The sequence below is a fragment of the Brassica napus genome, chromosome C7 (assembly GCF_020379485.1).
Source record: "Brassica napus cultivar Da-Ae chromosome C7, Da-Ae, whole genome shotgun sequence".
Lineage (NCBI taxonomy): Eukaryota > Viridiplantae > Streptophyta > Magnoliopsida > Brassicales > Brassicaceae > Brassica > Brassica napus.
The window spans coordinates 48,619,208-48,643,171 of record NC_063450.1 but is presented as its reverse complement, the minus strand read 5'-3'; the positions used below and the strand labels follow the sequence as shown (position 1 = coordinate 48,643,171).

The following is a 23,964-nucleotide window of genomic DNA, read 5'->3' as shown; positions in this document are numbered from 1 at the left end:
TCTTCTCTCATACGCAAAGTCGGGATACTTTGATTGGAAATGCTTCCACGCTTTTGCATCTGAAGGATGTCTGATCTCACCATCTGTTGAGTGCTCCACATGCCATCTCATTGGTTGCGCTGTGCGTTCAGACAGATACAACCTCTGCAACCTTTCCGTCAAAGGTAAATACCACATCCTTTTATATGGCACTGGAACTCTTCCACTCGTATCTTTATAACGAGGCTTTCCACAAAATTTGCATGTAACCCGCTGTTCATCCGCCCTCCAATAAATCATGCAGTTGTCGCTGCATACATCTATTACCTGATACGATAAACCAATACCAGCTACGATTTTCTGAACCTCGTAGTATGAACCAGGAGTTACATTATCCTCGGGTAGAATACCTTTTACAAAATCAGCAATCGCATCCACACAGTCTTCAGCCAAATTATAATCTGTTTTAATGCCCATCAATCTTGTAGCAGATGATAAAGCTGAATGACCATCTCTGCAACCTTCGTACAATGGTTGCTTTCCAGCATCCAACATATCATAAAATCTCCTAGCTTGTGCATTGGATAAATCTTCCCCTCTAAAATGATCATTTACCATCTGCTCAGTACCTACACCATAATCTACATCCGTTCTAATTGGTTCTTCTAATCTAACCGCTGGCTGAGGTTCGCTAGTACTATCATGTTCATAATCAGTTTCCCCATGATGATACCAAATTTTGTAACTTCGTGTAAACCCACTCAAATATAGATGAGTCCAAACATCTCACTCTTTAATAACCTTTCTATTTTTACAATTAGAGCAATGACATCTTAACATACCTGTTTTTGCTTCCGGTTGTTGGTGAACTAACCCCATGAATTCGGTTATACCTCGTTGGTATTCTTCCGTAAGCAATCTCGTGTTCGGATCCAAATGAGGTCGATCGATCCAAGAACGAAAATAATTTGAAGAAGACATATTTTTTATGAATCAAATTCGTGTGTAAATAGAGTAAGAGAGATGATGAAGATATGGAGTGAATGAAGAGGAAGAGCAGTGCTTGTAATTATAGTTTAAATCCTGTCGACAGACCGAGGAAATTCCGACGGAATTCCGACGGAAAAGGCTAGTTCGTCGGAATTTCCCCGGAATTTTGTAAAATCCCCCAACGGCTCTCCAACGGCTATAATATTTCCTCGGAATTCATCGGTTTTTTCCGAGGAACACATTTTTCCTCGGAATTTCCTCGGAATATTCCGACGGATTGATATTTCCTCGGAATTCCGTCGGTATATTTCGAGGAAATTCCGAGGAAACCCAATTTTGTGTTTCTTCGGAATTTCCTCGGAAATTCCTTGGGATATTCCGAGGATTTCATTTTCCGTCGGAATGTCCGTCAGAATACAGCTGTTTTCTTGTAGTGTGGTGAGGAAGTTGTTGTCATGGATTCTGTCGACAAGCTTGAAAAGCTCTCTGGTGTCAAGGTCACTCTTCTTTTGCTTTCTTTCTCCTGCAACTAGTACTCTCCTGGTGCTCATTTTGCCTTTCTGATGAAGCAGGTCTTTGATCTACATCGTCACCATATTGATCAAATTACAATCCCATCTAGCCGTGGGCCTGAGTTTGGTGTGCTCCGTCGTGTAGAAGACGTAAGATGGATCCCCTGCTCTCTTTCATTTTATCTTATAATCCTTGGTTATCTCACAGTACTTATGCTTATTATTATTATTATTACCTTTTTTCAGGTTTTTGATTGTTGGTTTGAGAGTGGGTCAATGCCTTATGCGTACATCCATTATCCTTTTGAAAACAAGGGGCTTTTCGAGAAGAACTCCCTGGTGATTTTGTGGCTGAAGGGCTTGATCAGACTCGTGGATGGTATGTGAACCTTGCATATGTAAAATCATCTCTTAACTATCCTCAATTACTGTACTTAAATAAAGTAATGAGTCGAGGCTAATGGAAGGTGCTAGTTATTATTAGTATAAAGAAATCGTGATTTTAGAAGTGTATTGAAAGAAAAAAAAAACAATATTGTTTTTTGTGCTAGTTATTATTAGTATAAAGAAATCGTGATTTTAGAAGTGTATTGAAAGAAAAAAAAAACAATATTGTTTTTTTCTGCTTTGTAGACAGTTAATAACATCTTAACTGCTGGTTTGGCATATACAGGTTTTATACTCTCATGGTGCTATCGACTGCACTATTCGGAAAGCCAGCATTTCGAAATCTGATTTGCAATGGTCTTGTGCTTGCTGAGGATGGGAAAAAGATGAGTAAGAGTGAAAAGAATTATCCGCCTCCTCTGGAAGTCATAGATGAGTATGGAGCTGTGAGCGTCATTAATTAGTAACTTCTTTATGGAAAATCTTGGCGTCAATAGTTAGTAACTTTACGTTGTGAACGCTGACAGGATGCTGTGCGATTGTACCTCATAAACTCTCCGGTCGTACGCGCTGAGCCACTACGCTTCAGAAAGGAAGGAGTACTTGGTGTTGTGAGTTATCTTCTTGGTTGTTAATTTTTATTGCTCTGCTTATTTGACTAGAGATCCATTGTATGTCTGAACTGTTTTGGTCTCTGTATGGGGGGTCACTAGGTCAAAAATGTATTTCTTCCATGGTACAATGCATACAGATTCCTTGTTCAGAATGCAAAGAGGCTTGAGATTGAGGGTTCTGGACCATTTGTTCCTACTGATCTAGCTACTTTACGTTCATCAAACGTTCTCGATCAGTGGATTCACTCAGCTACCCAGAGTCTTGTTTGTTTTGTCCGCCAGGAGATGGATGCTTATCGGCTTTATACTGTAAGCTATATTTACATGTCTATTTACAAAAGTTATCAGTGTCTCGTGGTATTTATTACATCTTTCTTTTTTCCTTTTTTTCAGGTTGTTCCTTATCTTTTGAAGTTCCTGGACAATCTCACTAACATATATGTTAGATTCAACCGCAAGAGGTTAAAAGGCCGTACAGGAGAAGATGATTGTCACATTGCTCTTTCAACTCTATACAATGTATGTATATATAGTAAATAGTTGTGGGAATACTATGGTGACATATTATTTGAACATTATTTGTGTAATGGCTAATTAAATAATTGTGTGTGGATTTTCAGGTGCTCCTCACTTCTTGCAAAGTGATGACCCCTTTTACACCTTTCTTCACTGAGACGTTATACCAGAATCTGCGGAAAGCATGTGAAGGTTCTGAGGAAAGCATTCATTACTGCAGTTTTCCGGAAGCGGATGGAACGGTAAAATACTGAAGTCCATATCTCTAGCTGTAACCAAAAAGATAACATATGAATTGTCTTGACTTTTTGCTTATTTGAAATTAACCAGAGAGTGGAGAGGAGGATTGAGCAAAGTGTTACAAGGATGATGACAGTCATTGATCTTGCTCGGAACATTCGTGAGCGTCACAAGCTACCCTTGAAATCTCCTCTAATGTGAGTGTTGAACTTTATCACTATTTTGGTTTGCAGCATTTGTTTGGTTAGCCTATACTGAAAAAATTAATACTTGTTGTATCAGGGAAATCACTGTAGTTCATCCAGATGCAGAGTTCTTGGATGACATAACTGGAAAACTAAGAGAGGTCTGTGGGTATCTTCTTTTTTTTTTTTCCCAAATTGAAATTCATTCATAACTGAAATACACGATAGTTCAATACAGAAGCTGGCGGATACAAGACATCCCCAGAGACAAGAGCCCAAAGAACAGGCAGCTAGAACCCACACTGGGGGAACTTTCTAACACAATCTTAACAAAGCAAAGAAACTAGATATAGCTACACACAGCATGCGACAAACCAGTGCAAAAGACCTCAAAAGTAGCAGATAACAATAACCTGGAAAAATCGATACTGCACTCGGCACGCCAGTCTGTGGGTATCTTCTTGAAGTTCTTTTTTTTTTTTTTAATTTATCATGCATATATGAAATATCTACATGTAATTTTTGCGGTTGTTAATGTAATCAACAAAACAATCCATTTTGATTTTTCCTTTTTGCAGTATGTCTTGGAAGAGCTTAACGTAAGATCTCTTGTGACATGCAATGATACTCTGAAGTATGCGTCTCTAAAAGCAGAACCAGATTTCAGGTTTGGTCAAGTTTTTCTTCCTGCTTTTTTTTGCTTTTTAACCTTTTGTGCTCAATGTAGAAAGCAATTTTGATTTATTCATATTGCTCTGTAGTGTATTGGGAAAACGGCTTGGGAAGTCAATGAGGCTTGTTGCAAAAGAAGTTAAAGAAATGTCTCAGCAAGATATCTTAAGATTCGAGGAGGCCGGAAAAGTTACTCTTGATGGACACACGCTGGAGCTAACAGATATCAAGGTATCATCATCTCATCCTATGCTTTTCTCTTAGATTGAAGAATATGCTGACACTTTTTGTTTCATGTGTTGTTCAGATTGTCAGGGTTTTCAAACGTCCGGATGGTTTGAAAGATACGGAGATTGATGCAAATGGAGATGGTACGTGATTACCTTGTCTATTTTTTGTTTAAATCTTTAATCTCTAATGTAATTTATGTAAATGATATAACATGTAACATTTTGCTTTCGTTAATGATGCAGGTGATGTTTTGGTGCTTTTGGATCTACGACCAGATGATTCGTTGTATGAATCAGGTGTTGCTCGTGAGGTAAACTAGATAACAATTCCGTAATATGCCTAAGATGAAAACCGTAGGAAAAAAAATACATAAGAATGTTGTTGTTATATAATCGATTGGATGTGTATCCTTTTCTTTTTCTGTATCTAATCAATTTTCAGATGCTGTGCTTATGAGCTGTTCTTTTCCCTGTGTATAGATTGTCAATAGGGTCCAAAAACTAAGGAAGAAGTCAGGTCTGGAACCAACAGACGTTGTGGAAGTGTACATTGAATCATTGGACAAGGATGAATCTGCTTTGCAACAAGTTCTGAGCTCTCAGGTTTGTATCTCTCTTCTTGACTTAAAAAGCTTCTATCTAATCCGATGTGTGGATTTTCTTTTGAAAACCAACCCCTATTCGTGTCAGCAGAGAATGTCTTACCGTTGATCTATTTTTTTTTGTGTGGGCAGGAACAATACATTAAGGATACAATTGGTTCATCTTTGCTTCCGTCTAGGTTGATGCCATCTCATGCAGTAAGTCATCATCCTCATTAACACTCCTTGCACGCCTGCGCTAATAAGTCAGACACGTAATGAATGTTATTTTGTGCAGGTGATATTATCTGACGATAGTTTCCAAAACGTTTCAAAGCTGTCGTTTAAGATTAGCTTGGCTCGTCCGGCTTTGAAGTTCAACTAAGATACCATTCTTGCCTTGTGTTCAGGTGAGTCACCATCTAAATATCTCAAATAATAACTGTTGATTTTCTTTGATGAACCCTAAGATTGTTGTTGTGCCTAAATCATTTTTTTCTATTTTTATTGTCTTGCATGAGCAGATAACTGTAAGCTGCGTTAAGAAGCTGCCAGTGGTGAGTGTGGTCCTTGGAGACCATCTTCATTTGACAGTCGGGGACTACTTGTTGAGCACGACCAACATCATGAGGACCCTATGTCACACCATGACACCATCCATCTTTTTTTTCTTTAGTACTTCGTTTCCTTTTGCAACCCTATGGCTTTCTCGGATCTCATATTCTCATTTACTACTTATGAGTAATGATCTTTTACGACTGCTGTACAAAACTACAAATATCATTTTCTGACTACAAATTGAGCAGTCGACATCAAAAACATGTTGCGATTTTTTATTCATCATTCTACACTCCAAAGCACACATATTAGAGTTAACTAGTAACTTAAGTCGATACATGTAATTACTTCAACTCAAAACTTATTTGATGTCCTGCTTGATTCGTCGCGTGTGTGCTTCTGTTTACTCTTCGACGGGTCGTCTATGGCTTTGAGAAGGTCTTTAGATGCGCCGCAGCTTCTTCGGAGCTCCCGCTCCCGGCGCCCTGTTCAGTTCTCTCCGAGAGTTTGGCGACGGCTTCACTTTACAGGGTTAAGTCTCTTGTTCTTCCTCGTTGTATCAATCCTTTGGCTTAGGGGTTGAATTGTTAGCGGTCTAGCAAGTGGTCCTTTGGTTCTCAATGGCCAGGGATGCGTAGACGGTTCTCGGGAGAGTCATTCGCCGTCTCCGAGCCGCATCCTGTCCATGCTCACATCCCGGCGCCGTAGTGTTCTATGGTGGTACAGCTGACCTTTCTTGCAGGTTTAGGGACTGCTTTCCAGGTCGTTGCGGTGGAAACCACCCATCTTTGTACAGGTCTCGTTGATGGCTGAAGCGAGTGCTTACTTGTTTAGTGTAGGGGTTCAGGCGTTGTGTGGCGCTTCTTTCATTCCGGCTTTGGTGGCATCTGCAAAGCATTGGTATGTATTTGAAACCTCCTCTTTGGTCGTTTTTTGCTTCATTGGCAGAGAAAGTTATGAGCTTTGTGGAGTTCATCGGAACTAGCTACTCCGGAAACGTCAAGGAACTCCCGGCATCCGAGGAAACGAGGAAAACCTCACTTTCCCAAGAATCACATTGATGGTCGAGAACGGTTACCGATATTGGATGATTTCGAAAAACAACTTAATGAAATGTGCCGGGTTTAGTGGGTGGGCGAAGCTAGGTTTGTAATAGTTTGATTTCAACATTTTGTTCAAAACAAGCTTGTAACCTATCTGATTCCTGATTTCAGACAAATTATATATTATATATAATCATATTTATAGTAAAACAAAACTTATTTGATGTCAATTTACTGACACTATCATTTTATTTTTATAAAATACTGGAAAATTTCATGTTTAATATTTTTGTGGTACTATTATTCATTAATATATTCTTTATTAAGTGGTAAAAGACTCTTATACCTTTGTTCTTTATATATAATAAATAATTATTAAAAAAAATTATGTTTTCGAATTATATTTTTCAAATTCGAACTTTTTAATAAATATTTTTCATTTTTTGAATAACTTTTTTCGAATTTTTATTTTATTTTTTTCAAATTTTCTTTTTGAAAATCGAAAAATTGTGTTTAAAACTATTTTAAAATTTTTTTAAGTATATTTATTAGAATCCAAAATTTCATATTCCAAAAACCTTACCCCACCCTCAACTCTAAACCTTAGGTCTATATTAGTTAAATGTATTTTATTATTCATTAAAATTGATAGTAAAAATGGTTAGTGTAAATATGAAAAGTGGTACTATGAATATGATATTTGTGGTAATTTCTCTAAAATATTTAATTTAATAAGAAAGTTTATTTAAGTTTTAACAAATGTAATTCTTTATTTATGAAATTATTTTGTAAGTATCTAAACCTGAAAATAATAGTTATACTTATTTTTATTTTTTCATAAATTATATTTTATTCAAATAATGTTCTAAAAATATTAATAAAATTTGTTAAAAATGAAATTTAATTTATATTGTTTAGACACAAAATTAATTATTTCGTCGTCTAAAAACATAAATAATAGTAAAATATTATTTCCATAACTATTTTAATGTTAGTTATAGGTTTTTATTAAACATTAATAACATTTTATGTGATATATAATACATGAATAAATGTTAGGTGAATACAATTTTCCTGTTTTAATAAAAAAAAAAAAAAAGATTTCCATATTTGCCATAAATGGAAATTGGAAACGCTTGATCCCCAAGCCATATATATAGTCAGACAATTACCAATCTCGGCAAAATCAGATTTTGTGCCGACCCTATTTCCTCTCCTTCTCTGTCTCTCTGCCGCAAGCCATGGAAGAAGTGGGAGAAGGGAAGGATTTCTCTTTTCCTCGCGAAGAAGAGAAAGTCCTCTCCTTCTGGACTCAGATCGATGCGTTCAAGACGCAGCTCAAACGAACTGAGCATCTCCCCGAGTTCATCTTCTACGACGGTCCTCCTTTCGCCACCGGTCTCCCTCACTACGGCCACATCCTCGCCAGCACCCTTAAGGACATCGTAACTCGGTACCAGAGCATGACAGGCCACCACGTGACGCGTCGGTTCGGGTGGGACTGTCACGGCCTCCCCATCGAGACCGAGATTGAAAAGAAGCTCGGTATTACGAGGAGAGCCCAAGTGGTTGAGATGGGGATTGATAACTATAACGAAGAGTGTAGGAGCGTTGTGACTAGCTTTGTGGAGGAGTGGGAGAAGGTTATTACTAGGAGTGGGCGTTGGATTGATTTCAAGAAGGACTACAAGACCATGGATCTGGATTTTATGGAGAGTGTTTGGTGGGTTTTTGGTCAGCTTTTTGATAAGAATCTTGTCTACAAAGGCTTCAAGGTTATGCCTTTTAGTACTGGTCTCAAGACACCACTATCTAATTCCGAAGCAAAGTACAAGTGCAAGGACGTTTCGGATCCTGATGCTATGGTGACGTTCCCAGTTATTGGCGATGAAGATAACGCTGCTTTCGTGGCGTGGACTACTACTCCGTGGACTCTTCCTTGCAATCTTGCTTTGTGTGTCAATGCCAAGTTTGTTTATCTCAAGGTTCGTAACAAGCACAATGGGAGAGTCTACATCGTTGCTGAATCTCGCCTTTCAGCTCTTCCCGCTGCGGCTGATTCTTATGAGATTTTGGAGAAATTTGATGGAGCTTCTCTGGTTGGGAAGAAGTACGAGCCTCTGTTTGACTACTTCAGTGATTTCTCAAGCGTGGCCTTTCGAGTTGTAGCAGATAATTATGTCAAGGATGACAGTGGTACTGGCATCGTCCACTTGGCTCCCGCCTTTGGTGAAGATGACTACCGTGTTTGTCTTGACAACAACATCATTGAAAAGGTTAGGTTAAGGACCCATGCTAGTCTCTACGCTACTGAACTCCCTTTTATCTCATAATGTCTCTCTTTCAGGGTGAGGGTCTAGTCGTGGCTGTTGATGAAGATGGGTTGTTTACTGAGAGAATTACCCATTTCTTTGGCCGCTATGTCAGAGATGCAGAGAAAGATGTAATTGAAGCCGTGAAGGTGAATAATATTTCTTGTTATTTGGACCCATTGGATATTATTAATTGTTGAATAATATTTCTTCTTGTTATTTCAGGCCAAATGCAGACTTGTTAAAACTGGGAGCTTTACTCACGAATATCCATTTTGCTATCGAACAGACACTCCTCTCATATATAGAGCCGGTCCCGCTTGGTATGCTTTTTGCTTCGTATGAGCTTAAGCTAAGGTTGTGGTTAGGATGCTGAGGTTTGTTTGTGTTTGACCTGTCTGTCAGGTTTGTGCGGGTGGACGAGCAGTTGAAGGAACAGTTGTTAAAAAACAATGATCAGACATACTGGGTACCTGATCATGTGAAGGTCAGTGGAACAAGGATCAATACTACATTACAAGTGTAGCAGTTTTAGAGTTAATGACATTAATATAAATTTATTCTTCTTGATTGACCTGCAACTCAGGATAAACGCTTTCACAATTGGCTTGAAAACGCAAGGGATTGGTGCGTTAGCCGAAGTAGATTTTGGGGCACGCCTCTACCAATATGGATCAGTGATGATGGTGAGGAAGTTGTTGTCATGGATTCTGTCGACAAGCTTGAAAAGCTCTCTGGTGTCAAGGTCACTCTTCTTTTGCTTTCTTTCTCCTGCAACTAGTACTCTCCTGGTGCTCATTTTGCCTTTCTGATGAAGCAGGTCTTTGATCTACATCGTCACCATATTGATCAAATTACAATCCCATCTAGCCGTGGGCCTGAGTTTGGTGTGCTCCGTCGTGTAGAAGACGTAAGATGGATCCCCTGCTCTCTTTCATTTTATCTTATAATCCTTGGTTATCTCACAGTACTTATGCTTACCTTTTTTCAGGTTTTTGATTGTTGGTTTGAGAGTGGGTCAATGCCTTATGCGTACATCCATTATCCTTTTGAAAACAAGGAGCTTTTCGAGAAGAACTTCCCTGGTGATTTTGTGGCTGAAGGGATTGATCAGACTCGTGGATGGTATGTTAAACTCTTGCATATGTAAAATCAAGTAATGAGTCGAGGCTAATGGAAGGTGTTATTATTAGTATAAAGCAAATGTGATTTTAGAAGTGTATTGAAAAAGAATTGTTACTTTTTTTCTGCTAAGCAGGCAATTAATGGAAGGTGTTATTATTAGTATAAAGCAAATGTGATTTTTGTCTGCTTTGTAGACAGTTAATAACATCTTAACTGCTGGTTTGGCATATACAGGTTTTATCATCTTTTGTTGCTGTCGACTGCACTATTTGGGAAGCCAGCATTTCGAAATCTGATTTGCAATGGTATTGTGCTTGATGAGGATGGAAAAAAGATGAGTAAGAGTGAAAAGAATTATCCGCCTCCTACGGAAGTCATAGATGAGTACGGAGCTGTAAGTTTTCCCTGTAATATGCATTTTTATGTTGTTTTTCTTTTTGCGTCAATAGTTAGTAACTTCACGTGAACGTTGACAGGATGCTGTGCGATTGTACCTCATAAACTCTCCAATCGTACGCGCTGAGTCACTACGCTTCAGAAAGGAAGGAGTACTTGGTGTTGTGAGTTATCTTCTTGGTTGTTAATTTTTATTGCTCTGCTTATTTGACTAGAGATCCATTGTATGTCTGAACTGTTTTGGTCTCTGTATGGGGGGTCACTAGGTCAAAAATGTATTTCTTCCATGGTACAATGCATACAGATTCCTTGTTCAGAATGCAAAGAGGCTTGAGATTGAGGGTTCTGGACCATTTGTTCCTACTGATCTAGCTACTTTACGTTCATCAAACGTTCTCGATCAGTGGATTCACTCAGCTACCCAGAGTCTTGTTTGTTTTGTCCGCCAGGAGATGGATGCTTATCGGCTTTATACTGTAAGCTATATTTACATGTCTATTTACAAAAGTTATCAGTGTCTCGTGGTATTTATTACATCTTTCTTTTTTCCTTTTTTTCAGGTTGTTCCTTATCTTTTGAAGTTCCTGGACAATCTCACTAACATATATGTTAGATTCAACCGCAAGAGGTTAAAAGGCCGTACAGGAGAAGATGATTGTCACATTGCTCTTTCAACTCTATACAATGTATGTATATATAGTAAATAGTTGTGGGAATACTATGGTGACATATTATTTGAACATTATTTGTGTAATGGCTAATTAAATAATTGTGTGTGGATTTTCAGGTGCTCCTCACTTCTTGCAAAGTGATGACCCCTTTTACACCTTTCTTCACTGAGACGTTATACCAGAATCTGCGGAAAGCATGTGAAGGTTCTGAGGAAAGCATTCATTACTGCAGTTTTCCGGAAGCGGATGGAACGGTAAAATACTGAAGTCCATATCTCTAGCTGTAACCAAAAAGATAACATATGAATTGTCTTGACTTTTTGCTTATTTGAAATTAACCAGAGAGTGGAGAGGAGGATTGAGCAAAGTGTTACAAGGATGATGACAGTCATTGATCTTGCTCGGAACATTCGTGAGCGTCACAAGCTACCCTTGAAAACTCCTCTAATGTGAGTGTTGAACTTTATCACTATTTTGGTTTGCAGCATCTGTTTGGTTAGCCTATACTGAAAAAATTAATACTTGTTGTATCAGGGAAATCACTGTAGTTCATCCAGATGCAGAGTTCTTGGATGACATAACTGGAAAACTAAGAGAGGTCGGTAGTGTTACATTAACAGTAGTACAACTTTTGAAGTTTTTTTTTTATTATTATGCATATATATATATATATATCTACAGGAATTTTTTGAGGTTGTTAATGTAATAAGCAAAACATTCCATTTTGATTTTTCCTTTTTTTGCAGTATGTCTTGGAAGAACTTAATGTAAGATCTCTTGTGCCATGCAATGATACTCTGAAGTACGCGTCTCTAAAAGCAGAACCAGATTTCAGGTTTGATCAAGTTTTTCTTCCTGCTTTTTAACCTTTTGTGCTCAATGTAGAAAGCAATTTTGATTTATTCATATTGCTCTGTAGTGTATTGGGAAAACGGCTTGGGAAGTCAATGAGGCTTGTTGCAAAAGAAGTTAAAGAAATGTCTCAGCAAGATATCTTAAGATTCGAGGAGGCCGGAAAAGTTACTCTTGATGGACACACGCTGGAGCTAACAGATATCAAGGTATCATCATCTCATCCTATGCTTTTCTCTTAGATTGAAGAATATGCTGACACTTTTTGTTTCATGTGTTGTTCAGATTGTCAGGGTTTTCAAACGTCCGGATGGTTTGAAAGATACGGAGATTGATGCAAATGGAGATGGTACGTGATTACCTTGTCTATTTTTTGTTTAAATCTTTAATCTCTAATGTAATTTATGTAAATGATATAACATGTAACATTTTGCTTTCGTTAATGATGCAGGTGATGTTTTGGTGCTTTTGGATCTACGACCAGATGATTCGTTGTATGAATCAGGTGTTGCTCGTGAGGTAAACTAGATAACAATTCCGTAATATGCCTAAGATGAAAACCGTAGGAAAAAAAATACATAAGAATGTTGTTGTTATATAATCGATTGGATGTGTATCCTTTTCTTTTTCTGTATCTAATCAATTTTCAGATGCTGTGCTTATGAGCTGTTCTTTTCCCTGTGTATAGATTGTCAATAGGGTCCAAAAACTAAGGAAGAAGTCAGGTCTGGAACCAACAGACGTTGTGGAAGTGTACATTGAATCATTGGACAAGGATGAATCTGCTTTGCAACAAGTTCTGAGCTCTCAGGTTTGTATCTCTCTTCTTGACTTAAAAAGCTTCTATCTAATCCGATGTGTGGATTTTCTTTTGAAAACCAACCCCTATTCGTGTCAGCAGAGAATGTCTTACCGTTGATCTATTTTTTTTTTGTGTGGGCAGGAACAATACATTAAGGATACAATTGGTTCATCTTTGCTTCCGTCTAGGTTGATGCCATCTCATGCAGTAAGTCATCATCCTCATTAACACTCCTTGCACGCCTGCGCTAATAAGTCAGACACGTAATGAATGTTATTTTGTGCAGGTGATATTATCTGACGATAGTTTCCAAAACGTTTCAAAGCTGTCGTTTAAGATTAGCTTGGCTCGTCCGGCTTTGAAGTTCAACTAAGATACCATTCTTCCCTTGTGTTCAGGTGAGTGAGTCACCATCTAAATATCTCAAATAATAACTGTTGATTTTCTTTGATGAACCCTAAGATTGTTTTTGTGTGCCTAAATCATTTTTTTCTATTTTTATTGTCTTGCATGAGCAGATAACTGTAAGCTGCGTTGAGAAGCTGCCAGTGGTGAGTGTGGTCCTTGGAGACCATCTTCATTTGACAGTCGGGGACTACTTGTTGAGCACGACCACGAGAACCCAATCCCTATGTCGCACCATCCATCTTTTTTTTTTTTGCTACAAGTCTTTAGTACTTCGTTTCCTTTTGCAACCCTATGACTTTTAATACTTATGAGTAATGATCATTTTCTGACTACAAATTGAGCAGTCGACATCAAAAACATATTGCGATATTTATTCATCATTCTACACTCCAAAGCATACATGTGTTAACTAGTAACTTAAGTCGATACATGTATTTACTTGAACTCAGAACGAATCAGACAAGAAAACAAAAAACAAATTGATATATCATATCTTACGTACATGTTTTGTGTCTATGAATAGTTTGCCATATCTCCTTACATGTAATCAAACAAAACAGGAGGAAGAGAGAGTTATCACCATGCACCACCATAAATAACTCCCTAAAGTTTTCCGTCATATCTTCGAGAGAAAACATCATGCCAAAAACCATTCACTCATATATATTTATAGTGTTATTCATGGTAGGTTCACTGTCAAGAAACCAAAGACAAGATTAAAAAAAAAAGAGAGTTACAAATTGTTTATAACATAAGAAAACAGAGCGGTTACTAAGCCAATATACCGATTGTTTTATTGAGTAACCATAGAAGAAGAGCAAGTTCAACGCCGAAAATCGTATGTAACCATGATCTATCCACAAGGAATCCATACACTGTGATCCCAGCTCTGTTGTTCTCTAGATATGTCACTGCAATACATAACAATCAACAAGTATAAATTCAAGTTTATATCTAATGAATGCATAGAAATATTTGTTTCTTACCTAGGGCTTGACGTTTTTGATAAGAAATTGTATTGGCGTAGCTGGGATGAATCTTGGTATTAGCAAGATCATCGTCTCCTTCTCCTTCTTCATCGTCAGATGTTGTATCAAGATGCAATGGTGTAGTGTGGGACTCAACCATTGAACCTGTAGGAGTTTCGTAATCAAGATGACCGAACGAGTCTACCGTGGCGCACACGTTCCATTTAGCTGCAAGGCTGGTTACGGATTGAGCTTTGTGAGTTATCTTCGTTGCACTTCTCAAACATATGAATACTCCTGTAACCAAACACAACGAACATAACTGTAATATAAACAGACACAAAACACTCATTGGTTAGTATATTAGTAATATAATAAATACAAAGAGTCTTGTAATGTACTTAAAGAAACTCATACCGCAAGCTCGCCAACTTCATAGATATTAACTGCAACACTAGCCCTCGTGGTGGTAAGCAACGCCATGAACTGAGTACCGGTCACAAGAACCAAAGACGAGAGAATGAATCTCCTGAAACGATGACTAACGATCCTCAAGTTACGACGGATCTTTTGATGCTCGGCGAGAGCTACGCCGACGTCAGCGATCTCGGAGGAGAAGCAGCGTGCGAAGTCATTGAGACGAAGAGTCTGGAGATGACAGGAGATTTGGTAGAGGATGCAGACGGTGATGAAGATGGCGTTACGGTAAAACCAAGAAGAGAGCTGGAGAGTGCATGCGAGGGAGTTGCTTAGAACAGGGTTGATGAAGTAAGGGATCTGGTTTGAGCCGGAGATGTACCACCAGATTCTGTAGATGGCTTCGAGTGTTAGTGATGGGAGGACGAAGATCATTAGGCGTTTCGTTGATCGCTGTATCACGAAGAAAGGTAGAAAACAATTAATTAGCGTAAATCATGAGCTAAACAACATCCGACCTTAGCTCAGTTGGTAGAGCGGAAGACTGTAGTCTGTGACAGCAAATCTTTAGGTCGCTGGTTCGATTCCGGCAGGTCGGAATATTTTTTTACTTTTTTCAAAATTATTTTGTTTTCTAAAGCCGTACAAAAAGGGAAATTGTCGGCCAGAAATTAAAAAGGGAATTGTTCTGCGACAAATACAAAGATTCTTTCCTGGTCAATGACTTTTATTCAGATATTTTATTGATTGTTTTCAATTATTTCACGTTTTTTTAAAGAAAAATACCAAAAGATTCACATATTGAATGATTTAAATATAATTAATCTAACATTTTAAATAGTAACATGTTTATTTTTAAAAATGTTAGTGAATGATTGTCGTTGCGTTTACTATGATCTACAATTTAAAAAATGAGAGTGGAAATTAAAAAAAAAAAACTAATAAATAAATCATTTGGTAAAGCTTCTCGGTTTCTTGCAAAAATATCGATTCAAGAACAATGTTTGACCGGTTTAAAAAATAACTAATAAAACACAGGGGAAGAGGAGGTTCGAACCTGAATCTCGGCTTCGTATTCGATCCTAACCTTGTCGCTAACATCCCACAGCTTATCAAGAAACAGAAACTTCCGCATACCGAACTTCCTCGACCAATAGGAGAGACTAACGAACGAGATTCCCGCGAAAAGCGAAAGCGACAGCTGTACCACGGAGTCGTACGGTCGTCGGTGGTGGAAATCGCAGTCGGAGCAGACCAGGACGAAGTGGGAGATCAACGGAGCGCCGACGACTAGAAGGAAGAAAACGGACCACGAGATCAGAGCTGTGCCGCGGCTCGACTGGTCGAACCAGAGCACGATGCTCAGGAAGGTGAACCGTGACGCTGGAAACTCCGGCGGTTTGTTGTTGATCGCGATCGCGCTTTGTCGCGACTCCACCGGGAGTAGAAGCTCCCGAGATCCTTGAACCGATGATCCGTTCTCCATGGAAGGGTACTTTCAGAGATTTTTCTTAGGGTCAAATCAAAGTGAGAGGGGAAAAAAGGCAGAACATAAAAGTCGCGTTTTCTGGTTTTGTAAGTCACCTGTGGTATGTTTAAATACTACAAGTGTTTATATATACATTTTTAAATTTAAAACACATGTATTAACATATGAGTTATATTTATTTTATTAATTTTCAGATATTATGTGGTTTCATTATTTTTGGCTGATAGTTGTTGGAAAGGGTGTTATTTTCTTTTTAACTTCGGTTTGATATTTAAAATAATGATTAATAAGGGTTTAGTGGAGTGAAGTTGTGTATAATGGTCGTTATGGTGACAATAATAAAATGAGGTAACAATTTATTTATTAGGTGTTTACTGTCTGGATTTGACTCTGTATGACTTTTCAGTTGGTGACTAGTTTCCAGCTGAATTGGTAAAAAAAAAATTGGCTGACAACAAAAAGAAATTGTCAAAAGTATAAGTTAACAGAAAAAAGAGACATGAGATATTAATTTTCAATTTTGAAGATCAGTCAGTTTTTAATTAAATTTATTTGAGATGAACTTAACTTAGACTTGAATGTTTCTCAATTGTCTGGCTAAAAACAGTATGGGCTGAAGTGTTTTTTTTACTTATTGTTGTCTTTGAAAGGTTCAGGGACATTCATCGAGTTCAAGCAACTAATTGAAGAGCCAAATATGAAAAGAAAGTTGTGGTGGACCAGTTTTTTAACGCCGAGACCTTTTCCTGGTACAGTTAGAACCAATTGAAGAGCCAAAAATGAGTTCTTTGATTAGCTCTGGAGTCATGGATCATCAAGCTTGACCCTCAGATACTTGACACATTTTACCGTGACTGAACCTATACAAGGTTCTTTGTTCTTAATAATTCCTAGAGGTGTCTTACCTTGGCAGGCCTGCCGTTTGTGGTTTCAGTTCCTCATCACTCTTGCAAACAACTTATAGCGTAGTATTAAGGATGCCACTGGCTTGTTTTTTCCATAAGACATTTAGTATTGTGAGAGTTGAAATGTGTTAAGAAGAACAACGACATAATACTGTTTGGTGGCATAATTCATATCCAACCTCAATAAATAAACAAAAGCCAGTTTGTAATAATAAAAAATTGAGCTGAACTAGCCTAAACAATCGTCCAGCTAAAACCAAATCAGCCATGATATGTTCGTTGACCCTAAAGTTTGTATATTTGTTTTATAGATAATATACACAAAGTTATGTTACAAATCCAACGAATATAAATATTTATTTAGTGATTTTATGAAAGCTTATTATTATTTTTATTTAAAATTTAAAAACATGAAACAGACTAAACCGTTTTGCGGATTTACGTAATTCTATCAAAAAAATTGATTCGTATAACTGGTAAAAATATGTAAACTATTATGTTTAAATATAAAGATTTTTCTTGGCTGAAAAATACAATTATAATAATAAACTAGAGAACTATATATATTTAATTAGAATTTTATTTTAAAATAATATAGTTATATATATATTATCCAAAATTAAATTTATTAATTAATATATATTATCTAATATTTCTACTAGTTATTTAGATAATTATTCAATTTTATAAAATTTGTGGATATATTCGTTGCGATGATCCGCAACTCATTCTTCATATGAAAATAAAATAATCAATCTGCACTGAACTCCTATTGCAAATATTTAAAATAGATCCATCGATGATCCGTGGGTAGCGGGTAGTTGGAAATGCTAGTTACTTTGGTTATGACGTGTCTCAACCTTTGGGTCACACAGCCCATAAGTTATTATATGCCCAGAACATAAACCGGGTCGGATTATTTGACATAGTCGGATCCTATTTGGTTGGCAAATTCTCCGACCGTAATTTATTGGACGCCTCGACGTCAATGGGCAAATTCTCCGACCGTAATTCTATTTGATTTTATCATTGTCAATACTCATTTGATCCATCTTTTTCCAAAATCACACAACATACTTCAGTGATTTTTACACTTTGGATTGTTTTCTTTTTTTTGAACAGAGGAGCTGAAGAATTCGCCTGCACCTGATATAGCAGTTAAGTACTACACTGGAAGTGACTTGTACTTGTTTGGTAAGTTCATCCTTCTTTGGTTTTATCAATGTTCTTTGAATTCTCAAGTCTTTGTTCCTTTGACAAGTAGGAGTCTCTCAAAGTGGCTCTCTTTTGCCCCCATATGAATTCCAAACATCCAGTGCTCCCAACACTCGAAGGCCAGTTATAGGTAACTATATGTATTGGTCAAATCCACATTTTTTTTACTTGCTTTAGTGTTGCTTTTTAAGATTCTATAACGTTGGTGTCGTGATTATGTTGGAGGCAGAGAATTAATACGATGTGTTTGTGAACATAAGAGATGATGAAGCAGAACACTGCAAGACAATGAGAGCTTGTCAGACTTTAGGAAGTCTCCGTTATCCACCACATTCCATTATAGAAGACGAAGATTGTAGTGAAGAGTCAGGATGTGTTGTTCCTGAGGAAGCTCATTGTGAAGGTATTGTAGACTGCATCAAGAAAAACATTACAAACTAAATCAAGAAGCAAAATAGATTAATTGTATTTACTTTATGTTGAAGAATAGTAGTATATTCTATCCAAATATACAAAATCATTGAATGTATCATTCCCTCAAAAAGCTCTTTGGTATTAGCGTTACCATTTCTCTCTCTTAACTTTTATTGGTTTTTGTTGGGGGAAAGCGTAGAGCGAACGACGTCGTATATGGTGACATCTCACGTGGGAAAAGCTTTGAATCATGCGCCCCCCCCCCCCCCCTCTTTATAATTTACTTCTATTTTTCCTTTTTTGCTTTTTCTGTTTTCAAATGATTTATTCCGCCAGAAAATGAACTTTTTTAAACCATCAATTAGTCTGTATATATGAAACGGCATTGAGACGTCATCGGTCGGGTTGCTATTAAATTTGTAATCATCCGCCATTATTTTCAGATTTTAGCGTTAGGTTAGTTTTGAATATAATTATCTTTGTCCGATTAATGATTTCTTTAATTGCGTTTGAAACTTTGAAATCTGATGGAGGATATCTTTTATAAATGAATTTGTAATTATTCTTGGATTTTGTTTTTATTCAAGACTCTTTAAACAATTTTTTGTTTAAAATAAAAAAAATCAGACGTACAGTTACAGAAACAGCATTAACTTTTTCGTAAAATAATACTTATTCCTTTCACTTCCAGTAGGATTTTTTTTTTGTTTGTTTCTACCTGAAATTCAGAAGAACTAACATTATAGTTTTATTAAAAACAAAAATAATAACAGTATAGTGCATCATAGCGTACGGCTTTGTCTGGTGATCAATTCACTAATTAATCTTTTTGACAAAAAAATCTAAGTATAAAATAATATAGAAAATATTTTAAAATTGATAATCACATAGATTTGTTTCTGTAAGCAAAACTCAACTTTATGCTACTTTAAATTCTATAATATTTGATTCCCCTATTGGAGAATTTTTATTTAATTTGAGTGTGATTCCCCTAATTATTATTTATATGTTTAAAATACTACTAATTCGTGGGACCCAATAATATATTCGGAAACAACTTTGACCCAAAAAGATATATAATTCGTTTAAAAGAAAAAAATGAAAAGCAAAAGAAGCTCTGAAAAGCCTTTATAATCTCATCACAATCACCGCGAGACCCAAAGATCTCAACAATCTCTCCCCCATCCCATAGTGTGATTCTGTTTTACTATCAGAGAGTTTGTTATAACTGACTAAGTCGAGATAATGAGTGAACTCGAACGCGGAACGAGTCAGATGACGACGACTGAGACACACCGCACGACGACGTTTCTTGACTTGCTCCGACGCCAGATGAGCGGTGTGGATCGCACAAGGAGGAAGCGGACTCTCAAAGAACGGTTGAGATTCAAATGCATCGGGTGCTGTGGGCCCATTAGGCGTCTCCATCAGCCCAACAATACTCTCCACAGTCCAACAACCTCAAGTGAAGACGAACTCGAAACCCGATTCGCTCCCGGGTCGGACATTGGAGCGGGCGCATCGTCAGGATCGGGTATGAACCTCGCGACGGCGTTAGAGGCGGAGAGATATAACCGGGGCGATCCGACGGAGGTCGACATGACGCCGACGAGAGTGTCGTTGATGAGATTGCTGGATGAGACGGCGGAGAGAGCCGTTGATGACGGGAGAGAGACGGAGATATCGACGGCGTTAACGGGGAATGATACGGTGTGCTGCGTGTGTATGGGAAGAAAGAGAGGCGCTGCGTTTATCCCATGTGGACACACTTTTTGCAGAGTTTGCTCCAGAGAGCTGTGGCTGAACCGGGGCTCGTGTCCTCTTTGCAACCGTCCGATCATCGAGATCCTTGACATTTTCTGAAACTAATCAAAGTTCTCGATCACTGTGAGTAACTACGTTGAGTGTGATAGGCGTCGAAGACAAAGTTTTATTACGGTTTGTACTTTTGTTCGTTTCTTTTGTTTATGAGAAAGCAGCTTATGTAAATGCGAGAGATTCTGTTCACGAGGCCCATTAAATCAAAATCTATAGCCCAATAATATGTCCTCGTGTCCTAGCTTATGTTAGGGAGTAGCGACTTGGCCTTAAATATTTTAAAATATGTAATGATCTGATCGCTTGTATCTACTGTTCAAAATTACATTTGAAACACATCAAATTTTAAAATCGGATTTGACAAAACAAAAATCAGAGCCATAAAGAGTGTGACTGGATGGTATTTATAGCAGTTTTGTGGCTCCGCCATCGCGGCTTCTTATCTCGGTATGTTTTACCTAATTGTCGTTTGGAAACAGTTATCTGGTTATAGCAGTTTTGTTATGTTGAATGCTTTGAATGTTTTCAGCCAATGAATGGGTGAAAGGCAAAGCTAAGGAGGAAGTTATGAGCATCAAGAACGCGCAAGTACCGTTTGTTTGTTCCTATTTATTTTTTCTAAGACATTGACATGATTTGTTGTGACTTGTGTTGTTGTCCGTACCGCATGACTATTGTCTTGCTTTGGTATGGTATTGGTTATTATGGTACATATGATTTAATATGCCAACGCCAAACACCCTTGACTTCTTTAACTGAGAATAAATAAACACTGTGATATATCCCATGGAGTTTCTCTATTGAATGTGTGGTTTTTCTTTCTGTGATATATTTTGGCAGAGAAATAGCCAAGCATCTTTCTCTACCACCAGTGAAGCTACATTGTAGTATGTTGCCAGAGGATGCCACCAAGGCAGCTCTGAATGACTACAAGGACACTGAACAAACAGTCTTCTTCCACATCAGTCCATCATGCTTGAGGCAGGCAATGCATCCGCTACAGAAGTTTGCCACGAGAGAGACTAGGACCATCTTGTCCAATAAACTTCTAGAAGCTGTCCAAATGGGGACCAAGTCTACAGTAAAAGCTCTCAGTTCATTTCCTCTTCTACTCTATCGATGTGTTTCTTCAATCTATGTTACTTTTCTTCATGCCTAATCCAAATCCAACTAACCAAATTGATGGCAGCCACATCAGTGGTTTAAAAAAAAATTCAAAACAACAATATATGAAATTATACAAGAGTTTAACCAATTTTCGCCTATTTAAAATCCAAAAATTACTGTGGTTTAAATCAAAAGAATTACTGCAACTTAAGCTTCAATTGGCGACCACAATTTAGAAAACAAATGATGGCGAATTTTCCATTCCTCAAGTTTTATACCATTCATGGTGAATTTTGTCATGGAGTCCATTCTATTCCTCTCATTTCCTTATGAATGAAAAAAATTATGAAGAAAAAATTTCTTCTCTAATTTCTATGAGGAATGAAATGAACACAAATTCATATATTTTTGGATTTTTCATTTCCTCGACTGAATATTTTTTTTCATTTTTTTTATCCATTTTCCATTCAATTCAACAGTTACCAGTTGAAGCTAATAAATAAAGAAAATGAATAATTGGATTAATTGAAATTATTTTTTACCCAAAATCAGTTTATTTAAAATAATAATATAGAGTTATTTGTAATATGTTTATTTAATTTTCATATATTTAAATTATAAATATTTAAATTTAAAAAATATATAAAAAAATAACTAATTACTATTATTTAGTTATTTAATAAATATTAACATTCTTGCATCAAATATTATGTAAAATGCATCTTTTGCAAATTAAATGCATATTAATGTTAAAACATACGATAAAATCTATGTTAACAGAAATGCAACAAATGAACTAATTAAATTTAAGTCAGCTAACTATAACAACAAAAATATCTATAAATTGCTGAAACTGCCATTGAAATATAAAGTCAGTTTGGTGGAGATATAAAAATATCCAGATTTATTTGAAACAAATGGAAGCAATGCAAGGTATAACAGTTCAGGTAGATCATGTGAGATGATATATACATGCAACACATACAATCACTAAAGTGTAAAGTCATGCCTATATCTTCTGGAATCATTCTTCTTCAGCACCTATTCATCATAGCGGCAGCACATACAATTCGATACAAAAGTCATTATATTTTCGCTAGGAGTGCAGGTGCCATCATGATAGTTTCTGTTCAGATCAAGGCATCTGTCCCTGCAACTTGCCTGGAAGAGATTGCCGGGCCAACATATACCATTTGGGATATCACACGCCCCCTCCACTTCTGTCCAATCCATACAAATAGACACATTTTACAAACATGTATGTGTGTAATTAAGATCTTGAAAAAAAAAGAGAAAAATTTATTGTTTTCTTCTGTACCGATAGGAGATAGGAGGAGGACGGAGAAACAAACGACAACTACAACTACTAAGCTTAACTTTAAGCTCCCCATTGCTTTTCTTTCTTTCTTTTTGTAATTTATTTAGCAAAGAAGGATTTTATTTATAGCACTGGATCGACTAGAGGGGAGAGACACTTATTCAAACACCAAACTTTATTATACTTTATACTAGGGGGTGTCCGCGCTTCGCGCGGAATATTGTTTTATTGTTGTTAAAAGTATGATTTTTTGGATAATGTAATTATGTGATCACTTTTATTTGTTAAGAATGTTCTTTGGTGTTTTTATTGTGTTATGTAGTAGTAATAGTGATATGTTAATATATTTTGTCTTTGTTTTTTTAATAATGTGTTTTGTCTGTATAGTATTTGTTAGCAGTGAAGTGAGCCTCTAATATAAAAATATATTGAATTTCAATAACTTTGCATTTATGCATTTGTTGATTCTAAGATTTACGGTTTCAGCGTCAAAATTTTCTTTTATTTTTTTTTAATTTTTTTTTTATATTTTTGAACATTATAACTTTCAAGATGTTTTCGTTTTTTTCCCATATTTTTACATTGAGCCTTCAACATCTATGTATTTTCTTTACGTTTCTGGTATGCGGTGTTTCTCATCATCACCAAAAAAGACTCACCTCATGCTCTTGTTCTTTATCGCCTTCTTCACCTTGAGATTTCTGGTATTTATTGTAGATCGGGTTTAGGAGTTCCCAGTTGTGCGGTTGTTTCTCGCATCATTTTAGGCTACTCCATGCAATATTGGATGCTCCTCTTCTTCCTTAGATTTTAGCTGATGTTAGGAACTGCATCTCTTTGGGTTGGGTCAGAGTTTAGTCGTCTTTGAAGTTGTTTTCCTCGTCGTTGGCTTACCATTGTTACTCCCCTCTCGTCTTGGTTTTCAAGATATGGTTTTTGGTGATCTGACTTCTATAGCTCGAGGACGGCTCCACGATTTGATGATTTCGTTTTGTCTACCCTTCCAGCTATGTTCTTTCATCTCGTTGCAGCTTTCAACCCTGCTTGCGTCTATGTGACTATCTCTCTCTTTCGCCATGTTTGCCACTCTAGGTTTGGATAGTGTTCTCCTCCGAGTATGATCTGTAGATTTGGAAGATTGTTTCTGGTCTCAAGTCTGGACTCATGTTTCTCGGGGGTTGGCTTCATTTCTCCCTCACTCATGTTGTTCTCTTCTTCCCTTAGTATAAATGTGTGATAT

The 23,964-nt window shown here is 37.0% G+C and overlaps 5 protein-coding genes and 1 non-coding gene across 6 annotated transcripts; 5 read left to right on the top strand and 1 right to left on the bottom strand.

The window, feature by feature from the left end:
- Nucleotides 1-1,327: 1,327 nt before the first annotated feature.
- Nucleotides 1,328-1,904, top strand: LOC125590064 (isoleucine--tRNA ligase, cytoplasmic-like). The gene is made up of 3 exons (XM_048763012.1): nt 1,328-1,466; nt 1,542-1,631; nt 1,728-1,904. The coding sequence occupies exons 1-3, from the start codon at nt 1,425-1,427 to the stop codon at nt 1,866-1,868; spliced, it is 273 nt and encodes a 90-aa protein (XP_048618969.1). The 5' UTR covers nt 1,328-1,424; the 3' UTR covers nt 1,869-1,904.
- Nucleotides 1,905-2,152: 248 nt separating this feature from the next.
- LOC125590063 (isoleucine--tRNA ligase, cytoplasmic-like) lies at nt 2,153-5,744 on the top strand. The gene is made up of 15 exons (XM_048763011.1): nt 2,153-2,314; nt 2,396-2,479; nt 2,582-2,791; nt 2,876-3,001; nt 3,103-3,240; nt 3,329-3,435; nt 3,521-3,584; nt 4,002-4,090; nt 4,185-4,326; nt 4,403-4,466; nt 4,569-4,636; nt 4,806-4,928; nt 5,060-5,125; nt 5,205-5,316; nt 5,431-5,744. Exons 1-14 carry the CDS (start codon nt 2,168-2,170, stop codon nt 5,289-5,291), a joined length of 1,515 nt encoding a protein of 504 aa, XP_048618968.1. The 5' UTR covers nt 2,153-2,167; the 3' UTR covers nt 5,292-5,316; nt 5,431-5,744.
- A 1,930-nt stretch (nt 5,745-7,674) lies between these two features.
- LOC125575491 (isoleucine--tRNA ligase, cytoplasmic-like) lies at nt 7,675-13,409 on the top strand. Its single transcript, XM_048763010.1, has 22 exons — nt 7,675-8,783; nt 8,855-8,968; nt 9,045-9,142; nt 9,225-9,306; nt 9,406-9,564; nt 9,640-9,729; nt 9,811-9,944; nt 10,179-10,338; nt 10,421-10,504; nt 10,607-10,816; nt 10,901-11,026; nt 11,128-11,265; nt 11,354-11,460; nt 11,546-11,609; nt 11,758-11,846; nt 11,931-12,072; nt 12,149-12,212; nt 12,315-12,382; nt 12,552-12,674; nt 12,807-12,872; nt 12,952-13,063; nt 13,184-13,409. Exons 1-21 carry the CDS (start codon nt 7,749-7,751, stop codon nt 13,036-13,038), a joined length of 3,240 nt encoding a protein of 1,079 aa, XP_048618967.1. The 5' UTR covers nt 7,675-7,748; the 3' UTR covers nt 13,039-13,063; nt 13,184-13,409.
- Nucleotides 13,410-13,423: 14 nt separating this feature from the next.
- Nucleotides 13,424-16,194, bottom strand: LOC106420844. Its single transcript, XM_013861702.3, has 5 exons — nt 15,516-16,194; nt 14,459-14,911; nt 14,060-14,363; nt 13,859-13,984; nt 13,424-13,766 (listed from the first exon to the last, which is right to left on the bottom strand). Exons 1-5 carry the CDS (start codon nt 15,942-15,944, stop codon nt 13,753-13,755), a joined length of 1,326 nt encoding a protein of 441 aa, XP_013717156.2. The 5' UTR covers nt 15,945-16,194; the 3' UTR covers nt 13,424-13,752.
- On the top strand, nt 14,972-15,057 carry TRNAY-GUA. The gene is given in 2 exon segments: nt 14,972-15,008; nt 15,022-15,057. It is a non-coding gene; the product is annotated as a tRNA-Tyr (tRNA).
- A 3,061-nt stretch (nt 16,195-19,255) lies between the features above and the next one.
- Nucleotides 19,256-20,647, top strand: LOC106420939 (death-associated inhibitor of apoptosis 1-like). The gene has a single exon (XM_013861779.3). It carries the CDS (start codon nt 19,727-19,729, stop codon nt 20,342-20,344), a length of 618 nt encoding a protein of 205 aa, XP_013717233.2. The 5' UTR covers nt 19,256-19,726; the 3' UTR covers nt 20,345-20,647.
- Nucleotides 20,648-23,964: the final 3,317 nt, after the last annotated feature.